The following is an 18,369-nucleotide window of genomic DNA, read 5'->3' as shown; positions in this document are numbered from 1 at the left end:
TTTGGCTTGACGTGCTTAAAATTAACGTTTTGGGGGGCCCTGATTCGTTAAAGAGTACGAAATACATTTTTACACATTTTTTACATTTTTTTCAATAATTTATTGATGATTATCCTTATTTTAGGAATTTTCTCAATTCATTGTCATTTTTCAAGAATCATTATTTTGTACATGTACAGCGTAATACTACCATTTTTTTGTGCAATTAATAATTGTTCTTAATTTTATAGCGATACCTTTTCATATCTTACACATTAATATTTATATTTTATACTTACGTTATTATTTATACATGTATTAATTAACTATATTTTAGTACAGCCCGACAGTGCAGAGAAAAGCGGAGCAACTAATTTTTGAAGCGCAGAGCAAAATTCAATCAAATCAAGGTCTCGTCACTTTTTTTAAAAGTGGACATTTTGAAGTGGTGGGTTAGGTTTTGATTAGTTAAAAGAAATAAGGGGACAAAGGGGTATGACTCTCTCTATATATATATATATATATTTTTTTTGGACTTTATGTTATAAAAAAAAGGGGAGGGGTTTAATTTTATGGGCATCCTACACATACGCACACAACACAGATTTTTGCTGCTCCCTCTCTCTTCTAAAAATAAAACCCTAAACATTTCCCTCTCCTCACTCCTCTCTCAAACGCCGCCGCCCCCGCCGGAGCTCCGAGTTCCGGCGATGCACGAAAATCACCTCCACACCTCCTTTGGCGACGCACCCAAAAACAACCCTCTTCCCCGCCACTCCTCTCCCCACTTCGTCTCCCTCTCTCTCAAACAGCCGCCCATCTCCACCTCCATCTCCACCTCCTTATTTCTCCCTCCTCACGCTGTCACCACAGCAGCCACACCAGTCATCTCCTCCACGAACCACACCCCGACCCTCTCCCTTTGATTTTCCCTACAAAGCAGCCTTGCTGCTCTTAACCCCGTCACTACCTACCCGACGCCGGCGAACAGCCATCAACGGCGGGGGAGGAGCAGCTAGCAGCAACACTGCCTTCCTCCATGAAACCCATCTCCGACGAAACGCCACGACGATGACAAACTCCCTATATTCTGCTGCTTGTCGCCCCTGTTGCTTCTGCATTAAGTGTATCTGTATATATTTGCAGGTTTATAACTATTTTGCGTTTAGCGTTACTGCTCCATTCCGCTACTACCATTGTTGGACTGTTTATGAGAGTTTTCCGGTGACCTCTGTGTTGTCGGATCCGCTCCATCTTGCTCGATGTTGTTGCTACTGGTTGCCTGCTATGTTCATCTTCTCCGCGGATCCTCTTACTGATTTCCTTACGTTTGTGCATGTATATTCATGTGGTACTTTGTGAATTGGTTTTGGTCTTCTCTATAGCTGATGTATTGCTTTGATTCCTTACTGTTGATCTTGGACTTTTCTTTTTGTTTAGGCTTCTTCTAAAAAAATTACGTCATTTTTTTGCCTGGAGTTGCATACTTAGTCTTATATTTTTACTTTACAAAATCATCTTATATGACGCTGATAGGTTGGACCCTACTGTTTTCATTTCTTTTTCTCTTATGGGACAAAATGGCTACTTAGCCTACTAAAAAAATATATTATCTTAACTAATAAATCTTTGTTTTTTATACCCGGAAAATACTAACTTGGGCGGTCAATGGTACTCTGTTCAACCTTTCTTGGCCGACTTGTCACAATCTCGCTATCCGAGACTGTTGTTGACACTTTCATCATTTTTTATCATTTTGTTAATTTAATTTGGACAAATACTACATTTAATGGCTGATGAAGAAATTTCCGTCGATTTTCAAGGCCTTCCATGTACAAAGACGGGTTTTTATTTTAATTTTATTCATTATTTTTTTAATTCATCCGATAATATTTATTCTCTTACTAACATTTTTATTAAGTCTCATGCAGGCATCCGGAGTTACTTTTGAAGATGACACTCAAAAGAAGTTCAAATAGCTTCTTAAATTCTTTGTTTATATATTTTTTTTACATTCTTAAATTATGCAAGCATAAAATATAGTGAAACTTTACTTTTTAGGGTGCAGGTTGGTGGTATTTATTTATGATCTGCTTATGTGATTTAAATTTTATGTGTTTTAGACAAATTAACATTAGACAGTTATTATTTTTCGTAGCTAATATTCTTATAGTTATCACGTTTCGCTAGAGTTTTAATTCAATAGCTTAGCACACTTGAGTAAATAAATAGGGTGATTTGCCTCAATATTTAGGCTTTAGAATGTACTCTCATAATTAATTGATTAGGCGTACATACTTCGCTAGTTAAATTAGTTAACTCACCTTGAGTGCAAAATAATTTCATATCCATTCCTTATACCCTTTTCACATACCCAAGCTTCTAAGTTGCACATAACTTTTTTTTAAAATAATTATTATATCACATATGTATAAAATACGTATTGCACGATTATTTATGTGAATAGTCATATTAGTTATTCTTCAGTCTAAATTCTACTAATTTTTGTAAATAATAATCAAGCCTTTTTACACATCCCTCGTATAGTTAAATTGGTCCAGCCGGGAACCACATTTTTGGATTCTGAAGGATGCCTAACACCTTCCCTTCGGAATAATTTGAACCCTTATCTAGAATCTCACTTATTTTCGTAGACCATGTTAAGCTGCATATATTAATAATTTATAGGTACCCTAGTATACCTTAAATGCTAGGTGGCGACTCTGTACATAATTAACTATTTCAGAGCTCCATAAGTTGTGCTTTGTTTAGCCTCGGTAAAAATAAGGTGCAACAACATGGCGACTCTGCTGGGGACACTTAGGTTCTAACCATATAGACTCAATTTGTTATTCGAGGTATGTTGTCTTTATTTGAGTTTTTGTTTATTATTTTATTTGCCTGTATTTATTCGTCATGTATATCCTTCCATTTGTTCCCTTATTTGTTTACGTACATATCTGCTTTTTTTTTCATACACCGTATTATTGTCCTTTTTCTTTTTACTAACAAGTTTTATTTTAAATTATGCATCTTGCTTTTACTGTTTCTCTTTAATTGCTATCTTTTTGTGGTTTTATATTAATATTCATATGTTTTATCAGTTTATATAAATTGTCAATCCTTTCATACTTCTTCCAAATCCTGGAAAATTCACACAAAACACACACTTAAAGCGGTTTCGCGGTTCGCGGCCGCGCACTACTAAATCACCCTTTAGTTGGATCGATCTTGTGGATTTAGTCGATCGGCGGTGCAGTCGACAGCCACGGACTTTCCACTCCCAAGTTATCCGCTTGGGAGAACCATGTGTTTAGATAAAACCAACTCTTAGAATTCCTAGGTTACTGTACATTCCATTTTGCAGTTGTTTTTAGCTAGGTTGAATTTTATCCTTTATTTCGAACATTCTTTTCATTTTTCACACTCTTTATTTGTTACATGTTTTTGTTTTTAAATAAATATTGTTGTTATTTGCTTTGCACTACCTTAGCACTTTATCTAACTATTTTTAGTTGACTTGTGTTGAACCCTGCATTTTGTAAAATGTTTTTTCTTCAATCAAGCATTTTATACCCTATCTGCAAGAACTACGCACACCTGATTCTCTTCTTTGATGAGATACGTAGGCAGCCCTTTTGGGTTCGGTATTCATTATTCAAAAAAAAAAAAAAAGTCCGAAAATTATTTGAATTTTTTTTTTTTTGTTCTTATCTCTCTGAACGAACTACGCGCACCTGATTCTCATCAAAGATGAGATATGTAGGCAACCCTTTTTGGGTTCGGTACCTTTATTCAAAAAATACAAAAATATTTTTTAGATTCATATCTTTGACTTGGTTGGTACCGACACAGTTAGAATGTGCATAGGAAAGAAACAAGTAATAATCAATATGATGAAGAGGACTGACTTCGTGGTAAACTATAGATTCTTTTGGTACCTCTCATTCACACTTTAAGTGACACTTGAAAAATTCTCTTGCATGCTTTTAAGACAAGAACAAAACCAACCTCATTGTTTTATGTGCATTGCGTGGTGAGCTTTAGATAGCGTTCAATTGCATTGCATTGTGATCTTGAACTTGGCCTGAATGTCTGTTGAGGCGAAATTATGAGTAACACTCAGCATAGAAAAGGATCGTAGGCCTTCTTTGACCCGTTGGAGCCTTTCTAGCCTACCAAATGACATTATCCCTAGCATTCCCCCTTTGAGCCTAAAGCCTTTTTTTGACCACCACATCATAAGCCTATACCATTTCTGAGTGCTTACATGCACTATCTCTCTCTTGGCCCAACCTCCCTGAGCGCACTAAAAACGTGCAACCGCGGATAGAGATCTGAGCTGAAGCTTCCAAAAAAAAAAGGGATTCGACCGTCCCAGAAAAACAAAGGCTAAGAGCGACCTCCAAAGCAAGGAGGAGCCCACACACACAAAAAAAACTCAGTCATTTGGGATCTCGGACATACAACCCGTTATTTCTATTTTATTTTTCACACTCAGGCATACAACCCGGAATTATTATCAAGACCTCGGGCATACAACCCAGGTCAATTCTCTTATTCCCCACAGAGTCTCGGGCATGCAACCCTAAACAAAACAAAAAAAAAATGGAAAAAGGGCTTTAACTTACAAAAGAGGTCGCACAAGTACAAAAGAAAGGGACAATAAAACAAAGTAGATCAGCGTCAGAGCACACAAATACTAATCACCAATTCCTATAGAAGCTTGATGGGGTCGACTCAGGCATGCCTCCCGGCTGTGGATAAATGCATTATGAAGCTAGGACCGATCCTAAAAAGACAACAACAGCTGGAGTTATGCGCAGAAATCCAAGATCAGGAAATTTGGGAGGGGCTTAAATCTATTGATGATGAGAAATCCCTTGGTATAGATGGGTATTCGGCCTATTTTTTCAAGAAAGCATGGGTTATTATCAAAGAGGATATATGCACAGCAGTCAAGGATTTCTTTAGCTCTGGGTTAATGTACAAAGCCATAAACTGTACTACTATCACATTGGTGCCTAAAATCCCGAGCCCTGAGACTGTCAAGGACTTTCGGCCTATTGCGTGTTGTACCATTTTATACAAAATCATCGCTAAGATATTGACATCAAGAATGCAGAAGATTATGCCTTTCCTAATCTGTGAGGCTCAGTCGGGTTTTATACCAGGTAGGAGGATTTCTGACAACATCCTACTAGCTCACGAATTAGTGAAAGCCTACTCTAGGAAACATATCTCTGCTCGATACATGATCAAGATCGATTTAGAAAAAGAGTATGATTCAGTTGAGTGGGCATACCTTGAACAGATTCTGGAGGAGTTGGGATTCCCTGCAAAATTCAAAGGTTGGTTAATGCAATGTGTTACTACTGTCAACTACACTATCCTGGTAAATGGGTTTCCTACTGAACCATTTGATGCAACAAAGGGGTTGCGACAAGGCGATCCGATCTCCCCTTTCTTGTTTGTCATTGTTATGGAATATTTAAGTAGAAGCTTGAACAGTTTGAGAACAGACAGGTCCTTTAAATACCACCCACGATGCTCAAAATTAGGGATCACTCATCTCAGCTTTGCGGATGATTTATTGCTTTTCTCCAAAGGCGACCTAGCCTCCGTGACCGCACTGCATAAGTCCTTCTCGTTGTTCTCTCGGTCATCAGGACTGCAAGCTAATTTGAACAAGAGTTCAGTTTATTTCGGTGGGGTTGAGCAAAGTGAGCGGGATAGAATCCTACAACACCTAGGATATTCGTGTGGAGACTTACCCTTCAAGTATCTTGGTATACCGTAATCTACAAAGAAGCTTACTCTAATTCAATGGCAGCCACTGATTGAGAAAATTGTTAAAAGAGTATCCTCTTGGACTGCTAAGAAACTATCATATGCAGGGCGGGTTCAACTAGTACAGAGTGTATTATTTGGCATACAATCATATTGGGCACAACTCTTCATCTTGCCTGCTAAGGTGATCAAAGCTATTGAAGCATATTGTAGGAGCTATGTTTGGTCCGGGGTCAATACAATCACAAAAAAAGCACTTGTTGCATGGGATAGAGTCTGCTGTCCTAAGGCTTCGGGGGGTCTCAAACTCATCAATCTTCAGGTGTGGAACCAAGCGGCTATAGCTAAACTTTGTTGGGACCTAGTGAGGAAGCAAGATAGACTCTGGATAAAATGGATTCATACATTCTACATCAAAGATCAGAACCTGACCACGCTTCCCATACCTCGCCAAGCAAGTTGGATGGTGCGAAAACTTATCGGCACTTAGGGAAAAACTCGAACAAGTGACCACTAGGACGCAGCCTGCCAAAAGCGTGATCAGAAGCATTTATCTACAACTACTGAATAACCATGAGAGAGTGAATTGGAAATGCTTAAAGTTCCATAATGCTGCCCGACCCAAATCTGTGTTTATTTTGTGGCTTTGTCTTCATGGAAGATTGTTGACAATTGATAGACTACTTGTTGACACCTAATTTTGGCTCGACGTGCTTAAAATTAGCGTTTTGGGGGCCCTGATTCGTTAAAGATCACGAAATACATTTTTTACATATTTTTACATTTTTGACAATTTATTGATGATTATCCTTATTTTAGGAATTTTATCAATTTATTTTTCATTTTTAAGAATCATTATTTTTACACATGTACGGCGTAATACTACCATTTTTGTGCAATTAATAATTGTTTCTTAATTTTATAGCAATACATTTTCATATCTTACACATTAATATTTATATTTTATACTTACGTTATTATTTATACATATATTAATTAACTATATTTTAGTACAATCCGACAGTGCAGAGAAAATCGGAGCAATTAATTTTTAAACGCAGAACAAAAATTCGATCAAGTCAAAGTCTCGTCACCTTTTTAAAAGTTGACATTTGAGGTGATGGGTTGGGTTCTTCATCCATTGGTTGATATATTTTTATACATTGGTTAAAAGAGTGAAATCCCCATTGGATAATAACCCAAGGATTAAAATGTGCATTGAGGGGACAAGGGGGTGCGACTTTATATTTTTTGAACAATAGAAGGGGTTAGTTTGTATTATAAAGGAAGGGAAGGGTTAATTTTTTATGAACTCATCTTCATTTACACACACACTTTTAATATTCAGATTTTTACTCCTCCTTCTAAATATAATAACCTAAACATTTTTTTTTTCTCTCTCTCCCCTCACTCCTCTTCAGCGGCCGCCGCCGCCACCACGCCTGAGCTCGGAACTCCGGCGACGCACAAACCACCCCCACACCTCCATTTCGTCTCCCTCTCTCTTCTAAGAAAATCCCATTTAAGTTGACAGGGTTGAAGTGTTAGAAATTCCTCTGGAATATCCCAAAAATCTCATCTGTTTTCTTTAAAAAAAAAAAATCTCTCTTTTAACCTTTAAGTTTGTTTTTGTCGAATTCTTGGGAGGTTCTCGGCTCTGGAATTCGAGTATATTAAGATGCTATGTCATTGTCCTTAAATATAAAACTGGTTAAAATGTTCCTTTTATGGGGGCTGTTGGTTGCTGCTATTATGTGCTTGAGATTTTTATTTTTGACCCTGTGTCTTTAGGCTTCAGAGATTGGGAAATGACATTATTTTGTTCTGTTAAAAACTCTGCTTCCCTTTTGCTAACACTTAGTTTGATATCGAATCCCAAAAGCTATTTAAAAAAAAAAAAACATGTTCATGTTAAGTTCATTCATATCTTTCTCTCAAAAAGTTGTAACTAGCTAAGTTGTCAGGCTTCAAATTTTGAAAGAATTCTTAACTAAACCTGTCTCTAGATGGGATTATAAGGGTCCTGTTTGGTTGTTGAATTTTGATGAAGTGAAGAAGCTAGGATGAGTTGGTGAAATAGTGGATAAATATGTTTTCATGATTGCTAAGTATATGTTTGATCTAAATGGTTGTCTCTGCTGTTTGCGTGATTAATATCATGTCTAGAAAAACCTCTCTCTTCCTTATAAAATGCAGTTATATGTTGGTTCTACAAATAAGAAAGTAGAACTGCAAAATTTTCATGAAGTATCATAGGTGGTATGGTCGTGTTCTTCAGAAAATCCTTCTTCATAAAATACGCGCAAAGTCTTCAACGTGTGCAACTTATCACAGTTTGATGTAAACGTCGTGTGCATAGTTCTGGACTCATTAATTTATCATGGCTTTACCATAATGTTTGTCAGCTTTTAAATTTAAACTTTGAGACTTATCAAAAATTGAAGTGAAAGATCCTCATCGGAAGCTTAAGTTGAGTTTGATTAGGATCAGTTATGAGGTTTAAGTCAAGTCAGGCAATTTGTTCAAGAACTTTGGAAACTAAAAGGTGTATCTGTGGACTTGAGATCCCCTGTTGAGATGAATTAATTCACTGAAGCATATGTGTTACCTTCTTAGTAATTTTATTTGTGAAAATAAATTCTAGCTAGCTTCTCCAGTTTTTTTTTTTTTTTTAATTTCTTAAATCTTATGCGTTGCCACTGTTTCAAGTAGTCATCCAAGTCTTAAAAGAAGCATGTAATCCGCTAAATAACGCATACAATGTACTGCTGCAATTGGTCATAATTGAAGGCCTGAATCTTCCTCGTGGTAAATATGGGGTGTGTTTGTTTTTATTATCATTCTAGTTTTCTTGGCTCAATTATCTTATTTGCTGTTTTGTATACTCTTTTAGAAGTGAATAGAAATCTGTTTGGACAGTTGGGTTATCATGTATAGAGTTCTCCTCGGAATACATTAAAGTAGCTTGGTCTCAAGGCTGTGTGATTTTTATTATCTAGTCCTGCTACCTATTTGTTTTCAAAATGACTCTAATCCTTATCCTTTTCTTCCTTTATTATTCATGAACACCTTGGGAGCAAATGGGGTTGTATTTAAGAACCCTTGCCGCTACGAGATGTCTCAGTTTGGACTTCATTTGTTTGCTGAGCATTCTTTTGCACTTCGCTACAAATAGTTGCCTACTTTAAGGATCTTGCTAAATATAGCTGTTGCCTTGAGGAATCTCTGTTGTATTTTGAGCCAAGTTTCTGCTGCATTTTGAGTTGACTTGTAATATTTTGAGCGTAATTCCTGCTGCGTCTTGAGCTGAATTACTGCTGCATATGGGTGCAATCTACTGCTGTACTAGTTGCCATTCTTGAGGCAAAAATCTGCTGCATTTTTGGCCACTTTGCTGCTGATTTTGTGACCATGAGCGGCTGAATTTTTGGTTGTTTACAGCTGCATTTTTGGGCCATGCGCAACTGCTTTTTTTGGCCAAATTGCTGCTCCCTTTAAAGCTCTAAACCTGTTGTTAGTTGGCTGCTGCTTAGTGCCATTTGGGCTTGATAACAGATGCATTTTGAAAAGGTCGGCTGGTGTATCTTTGAGGAAAATAACTATTGCGTTACTTGACTCGAGCTGCCGCCTTTGTTAAGGAAAAACGAACAGACGCTACACTTGACAAATGGCCGTTGCCATATTTTTGACGAGCTGCTGCTTCTCTGTCAAAAGAACAGATTGATATACTTGGAAAAAAAGTTTACTAATTCAAACAAAATACTACAGTATGGCCGATGAAAAAATTTCCGTCGATTTCCAAGGCCTCCTATGTACAAAAGACGGCTTTTTTATTTTAAGTTTATTCATTATTTCTTTAATTCATTAGATAGTTATTTATTCTCTTACTAACACTTTTACTAAGTGTTTATACAGGTACCCGGAAATATATCCCAAAAACGACACTCGGAAGGAACCCGAAGACTTCATCGAATCACTGTTTGTATTTACTTTCCGCATTTTTTATAACTGTACAAAATATAAACTCATAGTATAGTGGAAACTTTATTTTTGAATGACGGGTTGATATATTTATTTACTTGTCGCCTTGTTTGTTAAACTTAAAATTGTCGTTCACTTTAGGCAAGACTTAGGCCGTCAATACTTTTATAACTAGATTAAATTGACTTGGTATAAATACTTTGTTCAATAAATTCACACTTTTGACGATTAGGAAAAATACTAGTCCATCCTTTATTTATATTCTTTATACACTCTTAATACAACCTACATTTTATGTTGTTTCGTGTACACTAATACATATTTTAATTAAGTTAAATTTACATTTTGGCTCTAGGTAAATATTAAGTCGTCCATTTACAAATCTTTTATTCTTTAGAGGCATTACACATTTTCACTCATTTTTTATTCACAATTCCTTATACTTATTTTTTACCAATACTTTTACAATTATTTTGTTCCTTATTCTTTTGCTAGGATATTCATTAAAATAAACACTCTTTTTAACTAAACGATAGAAACAAATCAAATAAACTTCACTTTTCTGAATAATTTCGTTATATAAATCTTTACACCAATGAATATTCATAAATTATTTTTTACATTCTTTATGCACTAACATAACTAGTTATACAATTCTTTATATATTTTAGGTTTGATGTATACTCTTTTACACCTGAAATGTGTTTTTTATATGTTTAATATACATACATTCCTTTAATATACATAGACGAACATTACATAGACATACATTCTTTATATACTTGATATATTTATTTTTACATACTCTTGCAATTTTTTATACATTTTTTACACTAACATATAGACACCTTTTATATTAACAGATACACTTTTATTCTTACGAGGTACATTCTCTTTATACTCTTTTATATTTTCCTTTTTTATATACATTCTTTATAAATACTTGATATACATACATTTTTTATACACTGTATATACTTAGTATATTATCACCTAGTGTAGCTTTTCATGAAGTCATACCATTTTGAAAAACATGTAATAATAATGATAAATAGATAGATAATCCCCCTCTAGTGTTCAGTTAAACTAAGTTTAAGGACTGTCTTCGGACAAGCTCTGAGGGATGCTTAATACCTTCCCCTCGGGGTAAATAAAACCCTTATCTAGAATCTCATAGGTTTCGTGGACTAAAAATGGAGTAGACACAAAAATACATATAGGTTTCCTATTTTCCCTTAAAAATTAGGTGGCGACTCTAACCCTTTTATACCAGTTAGAATAATCGGGAAGTTGCAAACTATCTTGGACCCAGTTCAAAATAGAGCGTGACACTACTCAGTTGGGGACTGAGCTTTGATCCAGTGTGTGTGTTGTGTAAAACGTATAATGAAGACAGGGAGCACATGTTCGTCAAGTGTGCGTATGCACAACAACTCTGGAGCAGAGTACTGCTATGGTTACAGCAACCAGTGGCCAGTGCGCAAACATGGCTGCAGCACCTGGAATGGCTGATCAACCGAGGGAAAGGTAAGTCACAACAAGCTAGATTATTTCGTATGGTGTGTGCTGAAGTGACGAATTCAATATGGACCGAAAGGAATGCGAGGATCTTTGAACAGCGAAGTCGTGAAGTGGAAAGAGTTGCCCGCGAAATAGCCTACATCTGTAATGTGCAAGCTACTCCGGACCTCCAATCTCTTATGCAGAGCTACTCCTTCTGAGGGAGTAATAGACCCAACAATAGGCTTTTGTATGTGTTAGTAGGTAGACAGTAGAAAACCAGATAGATAGCTGTGTTTGGCTATGCTATGGAGTTGTAATTGACACACTTGGTGATTAATAAAACATGTTAGTTACCAAAAAATACAAATAATTATTTATCTTTCAATTATTTAAAAGTTTACTACGGTCAATTTAAAATTTTTATTTAAAATCAAATTTAAAATAGGGAAAAGGTGTAAATATACCCCTCAACTTTGTGATTTAGAGCAGATATACCCCTCATTATAAAAGTGGTGTAAACCCTGCCATCACAAAATAGTTCAAATATAGCTTTTTTGTTGACGGAACTTTTAAAAAAATCATTTAGTTTATTTTTTAATTAAAAAAATACCACGTGGATTTAGAAAAAAACTTACCCATTTTTTTTTGTAGACATATTTTTCTAAAGCCACATGATAATTTTTTTTCTAATGGATCGGTTCTCTTTCTTTTATAAAAATGGGTGGACTTATTTTTCTTAAACACAGAGATATTTTTTTAAACGAATCAGACTCAACCCACCATAAATTTTTTTACCCTGTAGCGTTAGCAAAAATGTCTACTAATAAAAAAAATGAGTAGACTTTTTTTTAAGCCACTTTAAGCCACATGGCATTTTTAAAAATTCAAAAATAAGCTAAATGTTTTTTTTTATAATCTGTTTGCGAAAAGGGTATATTTGCACTATTTTTTAAGGACAAGGTATATTTGTACCATTTTGTAACGGCAAGGGTATATATACCCCACTTTTTTAACGGGGATATATCTGCTCTAAATCGCAAAGTTAGGGGTATATATGCACATTTGTCCTTTAAAATATAAACAAACTTAAAAGTAAATGCACTCCATGTCGTTAGATTTCCAGTTAATGTTTTGTCTAAAAGTTATCTTGTGATTTTGTACAATTCTCTTTAAGAAAAAATTAACACATAATTTATTCTTGACAAAATTCTCCCCACCCCCCTCCCCCCCACCTCCCCCCCAAACCTAAAAATTACTTGTTTTTTTTTTTTTTTTTTTTTTTATATTGCTTGATTTTTTAAAATATTGAATCCCCTTTTTTTATATTACTTTTTTTAATATGAGGTCCACGTTTTTTTTTTACATGAGTTGGAGGCGGACCTCCAAACTCATGCTTATATATGGTGACTGACGACGATCCTATATTTCTATATAGTTACTAGATACCTTATGCCCGTGCCAGCACGGGCCCAACATGTGACTCGAGTACTTTTTACATTTTTGGATCAAAATTACAGACATGGACGAATGGAAATTATGAAATTATGAACTTATTGATCTTGAATGCACAAAAAAGAAACTACGAATTTTGCTAGTCTTGAATGATGTTGCAATCAGACATGATCAAGCTATAAATGTAAATTTCCTTTAGGAACATTGAAGAGGAACTTAATCAAATAACTACACTCCTTAAGTTTCAAACTTCATTTAAAGAAACCAAAATCTGGTAGATGTGCCTGTCCACCCAAAATGGGACCTTATTCCAAAAAATAGTTTCCTCTGTCCATACGTATCTGCATCATTCCTTTAACCTATCTGCAACAAAAAATTTACACCCTTCAATGCATATAGTCATGTAAATTACTGGCGAATAATTGGACCGATTTCTAGTGAAACTAACAAGTTCTATGTGAAAATGACTTTGACAATGGCAGGTCCCCTAAAATTTCAAAGAGCACAGCCACTTATTTGATGCTGTAACTTAATAAGCTAAAGCCAATCCGAATTCGTAAAAACATGATGAAGAATATTTCTCCTACCTTATAAATGATTTTTTTTTTTAAAAGAAAAAAAAAAGAAGAAAAAAGAAGGAAGAAGTTATCTTTACACTCTAAAAGATTATACATATAGCACCTTGATATTAGGATGAAGATACGGTTAACTATACACATACATCAATGTAAAATAAGTTTCTATAGTATCAAGTGACATGAAGGAAGAGATTGAATTGCACCTGTATTATGCTCTTGATGATTGGGATATCTTTAGCAGCATATCGTGAATATGGAAGTCCCAAAACTATAAATTTTTTCTGTCATTGAGAGCATATACTTCTGATCATTATTCCATTATCAAATGTATATTACCTGTGTTTTGTCACCATAAAATTGGTCAGATTTACAAAATATGCTACAGCAGAATTGAATAGCAAAAGCCAGATGATTCTACTATTGTCTCTTGCAAGTGCCAATGTGATGCCAACTACATTTTCTTCCATTGAAAGTGTTGCTGGTAATAGAAATACAACTGCTATAGGAGCCATATAGAGTAGAAGGTTCATGGAATTCAGCTTCTCCCTTTATTCAAAATTAAACATTTCAGCATTCAACAAAAAGCAAAACTTGGCTAGAGATTCACTCAAATATATAAAACACAGAGATCTATGCAGTAATTACCCTTTGGAGAACAGCAAAATCCCCTGAAGCACTGACTTGAGTGCTCTTGCAGCTGTTGCACCAACACACATTATGAATCCAAATAGATGAAAACTTGGTTCACCCTGAGAAGATAAATTGAAATGTATCAGACAAGAATAAATTTTTCCAACACCATTACACAAAAAATATGAAACTGCTAGACAACAAAAAAGAAAACATATAGCAATAGAAACCATGTCAGTTTCTTAAGTAGATACGATAGATTTTCTTCCCACAATATTAGACTACTAAACTAAAATGCTAATAGTAAAACTTGGTCATAAAAATGTTAATACAGTTCTTTTCATAAGCCTAGCTCAGACGATATATCTCTTGGTAAATTGTAAATATTGTGCAGGCTATAACCTGACTTTATTGAGCTAAGAAGCTGGTGGTAGGCAGCCGAATCACCACTATGATTCCTAAAGTTGAGACGATTATGTTATAAGACCACAAATTTAAAGTCTAGTTGACTAAACCAACCAAAACAGACCAAGATCAACTGTTGCATGTTCCCCCTTTGGCTAAACCACCACTTTAGGCTAACCCTTTTGCCTGGCTGGGGGAAGTGTTTGGATCTATAATGACACAAACCTTTTTTGGGCTTTGGATAAAACTAAAATTCTAATAAAACTTCATCATAGGGAATACTAATGCAGTCCTTTTCTTAAGCATAGCACACACGCTATATATCTTTTAGCACATTCTAAATATTATGCAGCGACTGAATAAACAACCTAACTTCATTGAGCTAAGAAGCACAGCCAAATCACCTGTGCAAATGACTTTGACAATGGCAGGTATATCCCCAAAACTTGGTATAAGGAGAACCTTAGAGCAGAAAACTACATAAACCTCTAGTAAGCACCTAAGAATAAGAATGGACAGATAGAAACAAACCATATAACAGCTTTTGCAGGTGCACTTTTCAAACGTAGATTCATATTCAACATTGCTTACCCTGAAAAAATCAGTCTGAGCGCTTACTTGGCCTAGACAGTCATAAGAGGAAGTGATGAAGTAGGAAACTGAAAGATAGTAATCAGTTAACCACCAATACAATTGTACAACCTAGAACTAGGAACTAAAGAACTAAGTATCACTTCAATTACTCAGAAAGCTAAAAGAACAAAAGATTTAAGCAGAAAGAATGAGAACTAAGAACTAAAGAACTAAGTACCACTTCAATTACTCAGAAAGCTAAAAGAATAAAAGATTTAAGCAGAAAGAATGAGAATAAGAATGTTTCAGAAGATTCAGAAATTATTACCTTGCCATAATTGAAGCTTCGGCATAGGATGAGTATGCCTTCACCCGGAAAACCAAGCCTGTTGCGGAGGCCACAACAAGAGTAATCTGTTTCCTGCAATTCCAATTAAATTAAGGATAAAATTATTTTTTACTCCTCCTGAAATTAATTATGAAAGGAATGAAAGAGCAACTACACTTATTCAAATAAAAGTAAATTCAAGGCAGCGACCCATCTATGAAAGAACCAGAAATAGAAGGAAAGGAAAATAGAACTACAACAATACTTTTTAAAATTGCGACAAAACACCCGAGAAAGCACAATATCAAAATGCGGACTGAGTCTAATTCTATTGTATCTGATGAGAGAAGGAGATACATCGAAAGCTGCTGGAAAGAGATGATTCAAGAGAGAACACCAATCTTTGCAGGTTAACGGACTACCCTGCAAAGAAATGGATGTGTAAACTGTCCAAATGGATGAAAACACTAAAAATTACCCAATCAAGTCCCATTACCAACAATCTTCTACATTGAATGAACAAAGAATACAGAAAATTCTACAATCTTCTACAAAGAAAAAGTGGATAAAACTCACCAGAATTATCCAAATGGAGACAGTTTGAAAGGAGACCAAATAAAGGGCAAAAAGAAACGAAGATGATGAGCAGCAGTATGTATGACAGAGATAGAAATACAGTAGAATGGAGAAATCTCCAGATACAGAGGTGAAATACTTTGAATGCAGTGTCTCTCTAGTCTTAGGGTTAAACTTTGCATTTTTGTCTACCCTGAAAAGTCTAAAATGCCCTTGAACAAAAATAATTTGTCTGCAAGCAGACATGTCGACGATCCTGCTTCAAACACATGACAAACAGAAACTCCTCAGATAAACAAACAGAAACCAATCAGAACATATGCTATACAATATCTCTGTGTAAACAATCAAATTAAGCAGAAATATTTCTCCCTTTTAATTCGAAAGGGTATCAACATATGATTGCGAAGACCTTAAAGTAAACAAATTCATTATCAACAAAAAAATGACAACAATAAGATTACTCTAAACAGAGAGACTGATACCTCAGAAATGATCAAATTGTCAAACAAACTTTGAAGCGTCATTCAAAAGAGGGCAATGCATTTTTGGGAAGTCGACGTCTCCTCAATGCGAAGAAGCTAAGGGGAAAAAATGAAATCCAATAAAGGAGCAATACTCGCCAAAGTCTGAGATACTGAACACACACACAAACCTGCAATTACCACAACATAAAGCGAAAGTTGAAACAGAGAAGATGAAGCAAAACATACCATCATAAGAATCAGTAATATATATCCGCGACTAACAAAGTTGAAGAAAGGATGCAAACCAAGAAGAAAACAAAGCCATCCATTAGATTGTGTGTTTGGAGGAAATCAAAGGAGCATTTTGAATATTAATACCTCAAGAGATAACATATAAAATCCGACTGCTGAAGTAAAAATTAAGAGCAATGACCGTGACATTCTCTACTCGTATTCCTTCGTCCTCTCACTCGCCTACGTCTCCCTTAGTTCCTTGACAATGGCATGCGCGTAAATCATCGTCATTCCTCTGTAATATGCACCTTGATTCTATACCTATGTACGAATCGTTTCACCTGCCCAGAGTACATTTTCTTCTCCATAGATTGTTAAGCATGTAATATTACCCAAAATTTAGCATTACTACTCTTTCTTGTCAGAATTTCAAGCACAAATTAAAAAGTAGCACAAATAAATGAAGGCTCTTTTAGAAATATACAAACTGGACAAAAGAAGAGACAGCCGAACACGAATGAATTGCAGAAACTTGCAAAAATTAGAAGTTTAAATTGACAATAAGAGAATTGAAAGCAAAGCGAAAAAGGACCTAACTATTGCACAGAAAAAAGCGTAACAGATTACTCATCTCAGATAAATAAGAAGCTCAGAACACAACGAAATGAAGGTAGATGAATGTGGTCTGCTAAAAATAGACTGATTCGGTTCTTCGGTCATCCTAAAAAATGGATGTGACATTTCCTTCATGCTTTAACAATCTTGGTTCCATAAAGCGCTTTGTTTGTTGATAAAAACCTAAACTTTTTCTTTCTTTTCGGTGATAATTTATCTTAACAATTGGAAGCAAAACCTATAAATAACAATAAAGTTAAAGTAGAAATACTCAAGAAAGGATGTTGCGAAGAGGCATCACGATGGAACAAAACCAGAAATTAAAACGGTAGGCTCTTCCTACAACTGATCCAGCAGCTCTAGCCTCTTCTTGTGCAATTTGAAAGCCTACTTTGTGTTTATAATATTGAGTAAAAAATAAAAATCTCTTTTACAGCTTCATTTTACATAGTTTCAATGATGTTAAATAAGAATAAGAAAGAGCTGACAAGGATCACCTTACTAATTTACCAATTTCAAATATTTTCTTATCAAATTTTATTTTAAGGTCAATTTTTTTATGTCAATTTGATAAACTTCTTGAGCAAATGAGGAATCAATTTACTTTTGTATGACTTAATAAATGTTTCATTAACAACAAAATATCCTAAATAAGAATTGAAAAGAAAAAGAAGAAGAAGAAGAAGAAGAAAGAAAGAGCAGATTGAGCTCACCGCAAGGTAGAACCGAAATTGTCCGTCCCCATGACTCCATCAGCAATTTCCAACTGAGAGAGAGGCAGAGAAAATGAGATAAATGCAGATTATAGAGGAAGAATCGAGAAGATTGATTATTAGTATGGAAGACCAAAACGTGAAATGACCGAAATGCCCTTGGAATGATGTTGACGACATTCGGCTCAAACCCGTACTTCTATAATAGTAGAAATAATAATATTTATGCTATATAGAAGCACCAGTTGGGGCCTTTTTGGTCGTCCGTTGTGGGCCCTTAAATTTTTTTTTGGGCCCCATATTAAATAGGCCCATAAAAAAAAAATTGTAAAAAAAAAAATTGTGAGCCCCATATATATTAAACACCAACTAATATTAAAAAAAAATTGTGGGCGCCATATTAAATAGGCCCATAAAAAAAATTGTAGGCCCCATATATATTAAATACCGACTAATATTAAAAATAATAATTGTGGGCTCCATATTAAACACCAACCAGTATTAAAAAAAAGTGGACCCCATATTAACAAAATCAAGCAATATTA

At 35.1% G+C, this 18,369-nt stretch overlaps 1 protein-coding gene across 11 annotated transcripts; it reads right to left on the bottom strand.

Annotated features, from left to right (window-relative positions):
- Positions 1 to 12,779: 12,779 nt before the first annotated feature.
- On the bottom strand, positions 12,780 to 17,958 carry LOC132609714 (probable sugar phosphate/phosphate translocator At3g11320). 11 transcript variants are annotated; one of them, XM_060323831.1, is made up of 9 exons: positions 17,825 to 17,951; positions 16,702 to 16,837; positions 16,281 to 16,450; positions 15,485 to 15,642; positions 15,220 to 15,312; positions 14,850 to 14,910; positions 13,929 to 14,032; positions 13,487 to 13,829; positions 12,780 to 13,068 (listed from the first exon to the last, which is right to left on the bottom strand). In XM_060323831.1, exons 3-8 carry the CDS (start codon positions 16,320 to 16,322, stop codon positions 13,616 to 13,618), a joined length of 672 nt encoding a protein of 223 aa, XP_060179814.1. In that variant the 5' UTR covers positions 16,323 to 16,450; positions 16,702 to 16,837; positions 17,825 to 17,951; the 3' UTR covers positions 12,780 to 13,068; positions 13,487 to 13,615. The 11 variants fall into 11 exon arrangements, with proteins under 11 accessions (XP_060179814.1, XP_060179819.1, XP_060179816.1 ...); XM_060323836.1 differs by lacking the exon at positions 16,702 to 16,837 and having other exon boundaries at positions 15,485 to 15,637; positions 16,310 to 16,450; positions 17,825 to 17,958; XM_060323833.1 differs by lacking the exon at positions 17,825 to 17,951 and having other exon boundaries at positions 15,485 to 15,637; positions 16,310 to 16,450; positions 16,641 to 17,818.
- Between the last annotated feature and the right edge of the window lie 411 nt (positions 17,959 to 18,369).

The sequence above is a fragment of the Lycium barbarum genome, chromosome 9, assembly GCF_019175385.1.
Source record: "Lycium barbarum isolate Lr01 chromosome 9, ASM1917538v2, whole genome shotgun sequence".
NCBI classification, from domain to species: domain Eukaryota; kingdom Viridiplantae; phylum Streptophyta; class Magnoliopsida; order Solanales; family Solanaceae; genus Lycium; species Lycium barbarum.
Note: the sequence above shows the minus strand (reverse complement) of the source record. Positions and strands in the feature narration are given on the sequence as shown.

Excerpts from the sequence above, each read along its gene's own strand:
- LOC132609714 (XM_060323828.1), bottom strand. The coding sequence starts at position 16,041 with ATGTCTGCTTGCAGACAAATTATTTTTGTTCAAGGGCATTTTAGACTT. Across the intron at positions 15,313-15,484 it reads TTTTGTCGCAATTTTAAAAA|GAAACAGATTACTCTTGTTG; the intron begins GTATTGTTGTAG and ends TTGGAATTGCAG. Across the intron at positions 14,911-15,219 it reads GAAGCTTCAATTATGGCAAG|GGTAAGCAATGTTGAATATG; the intron begins GTAATAATTTCT and ends TGATTTTTTCAG.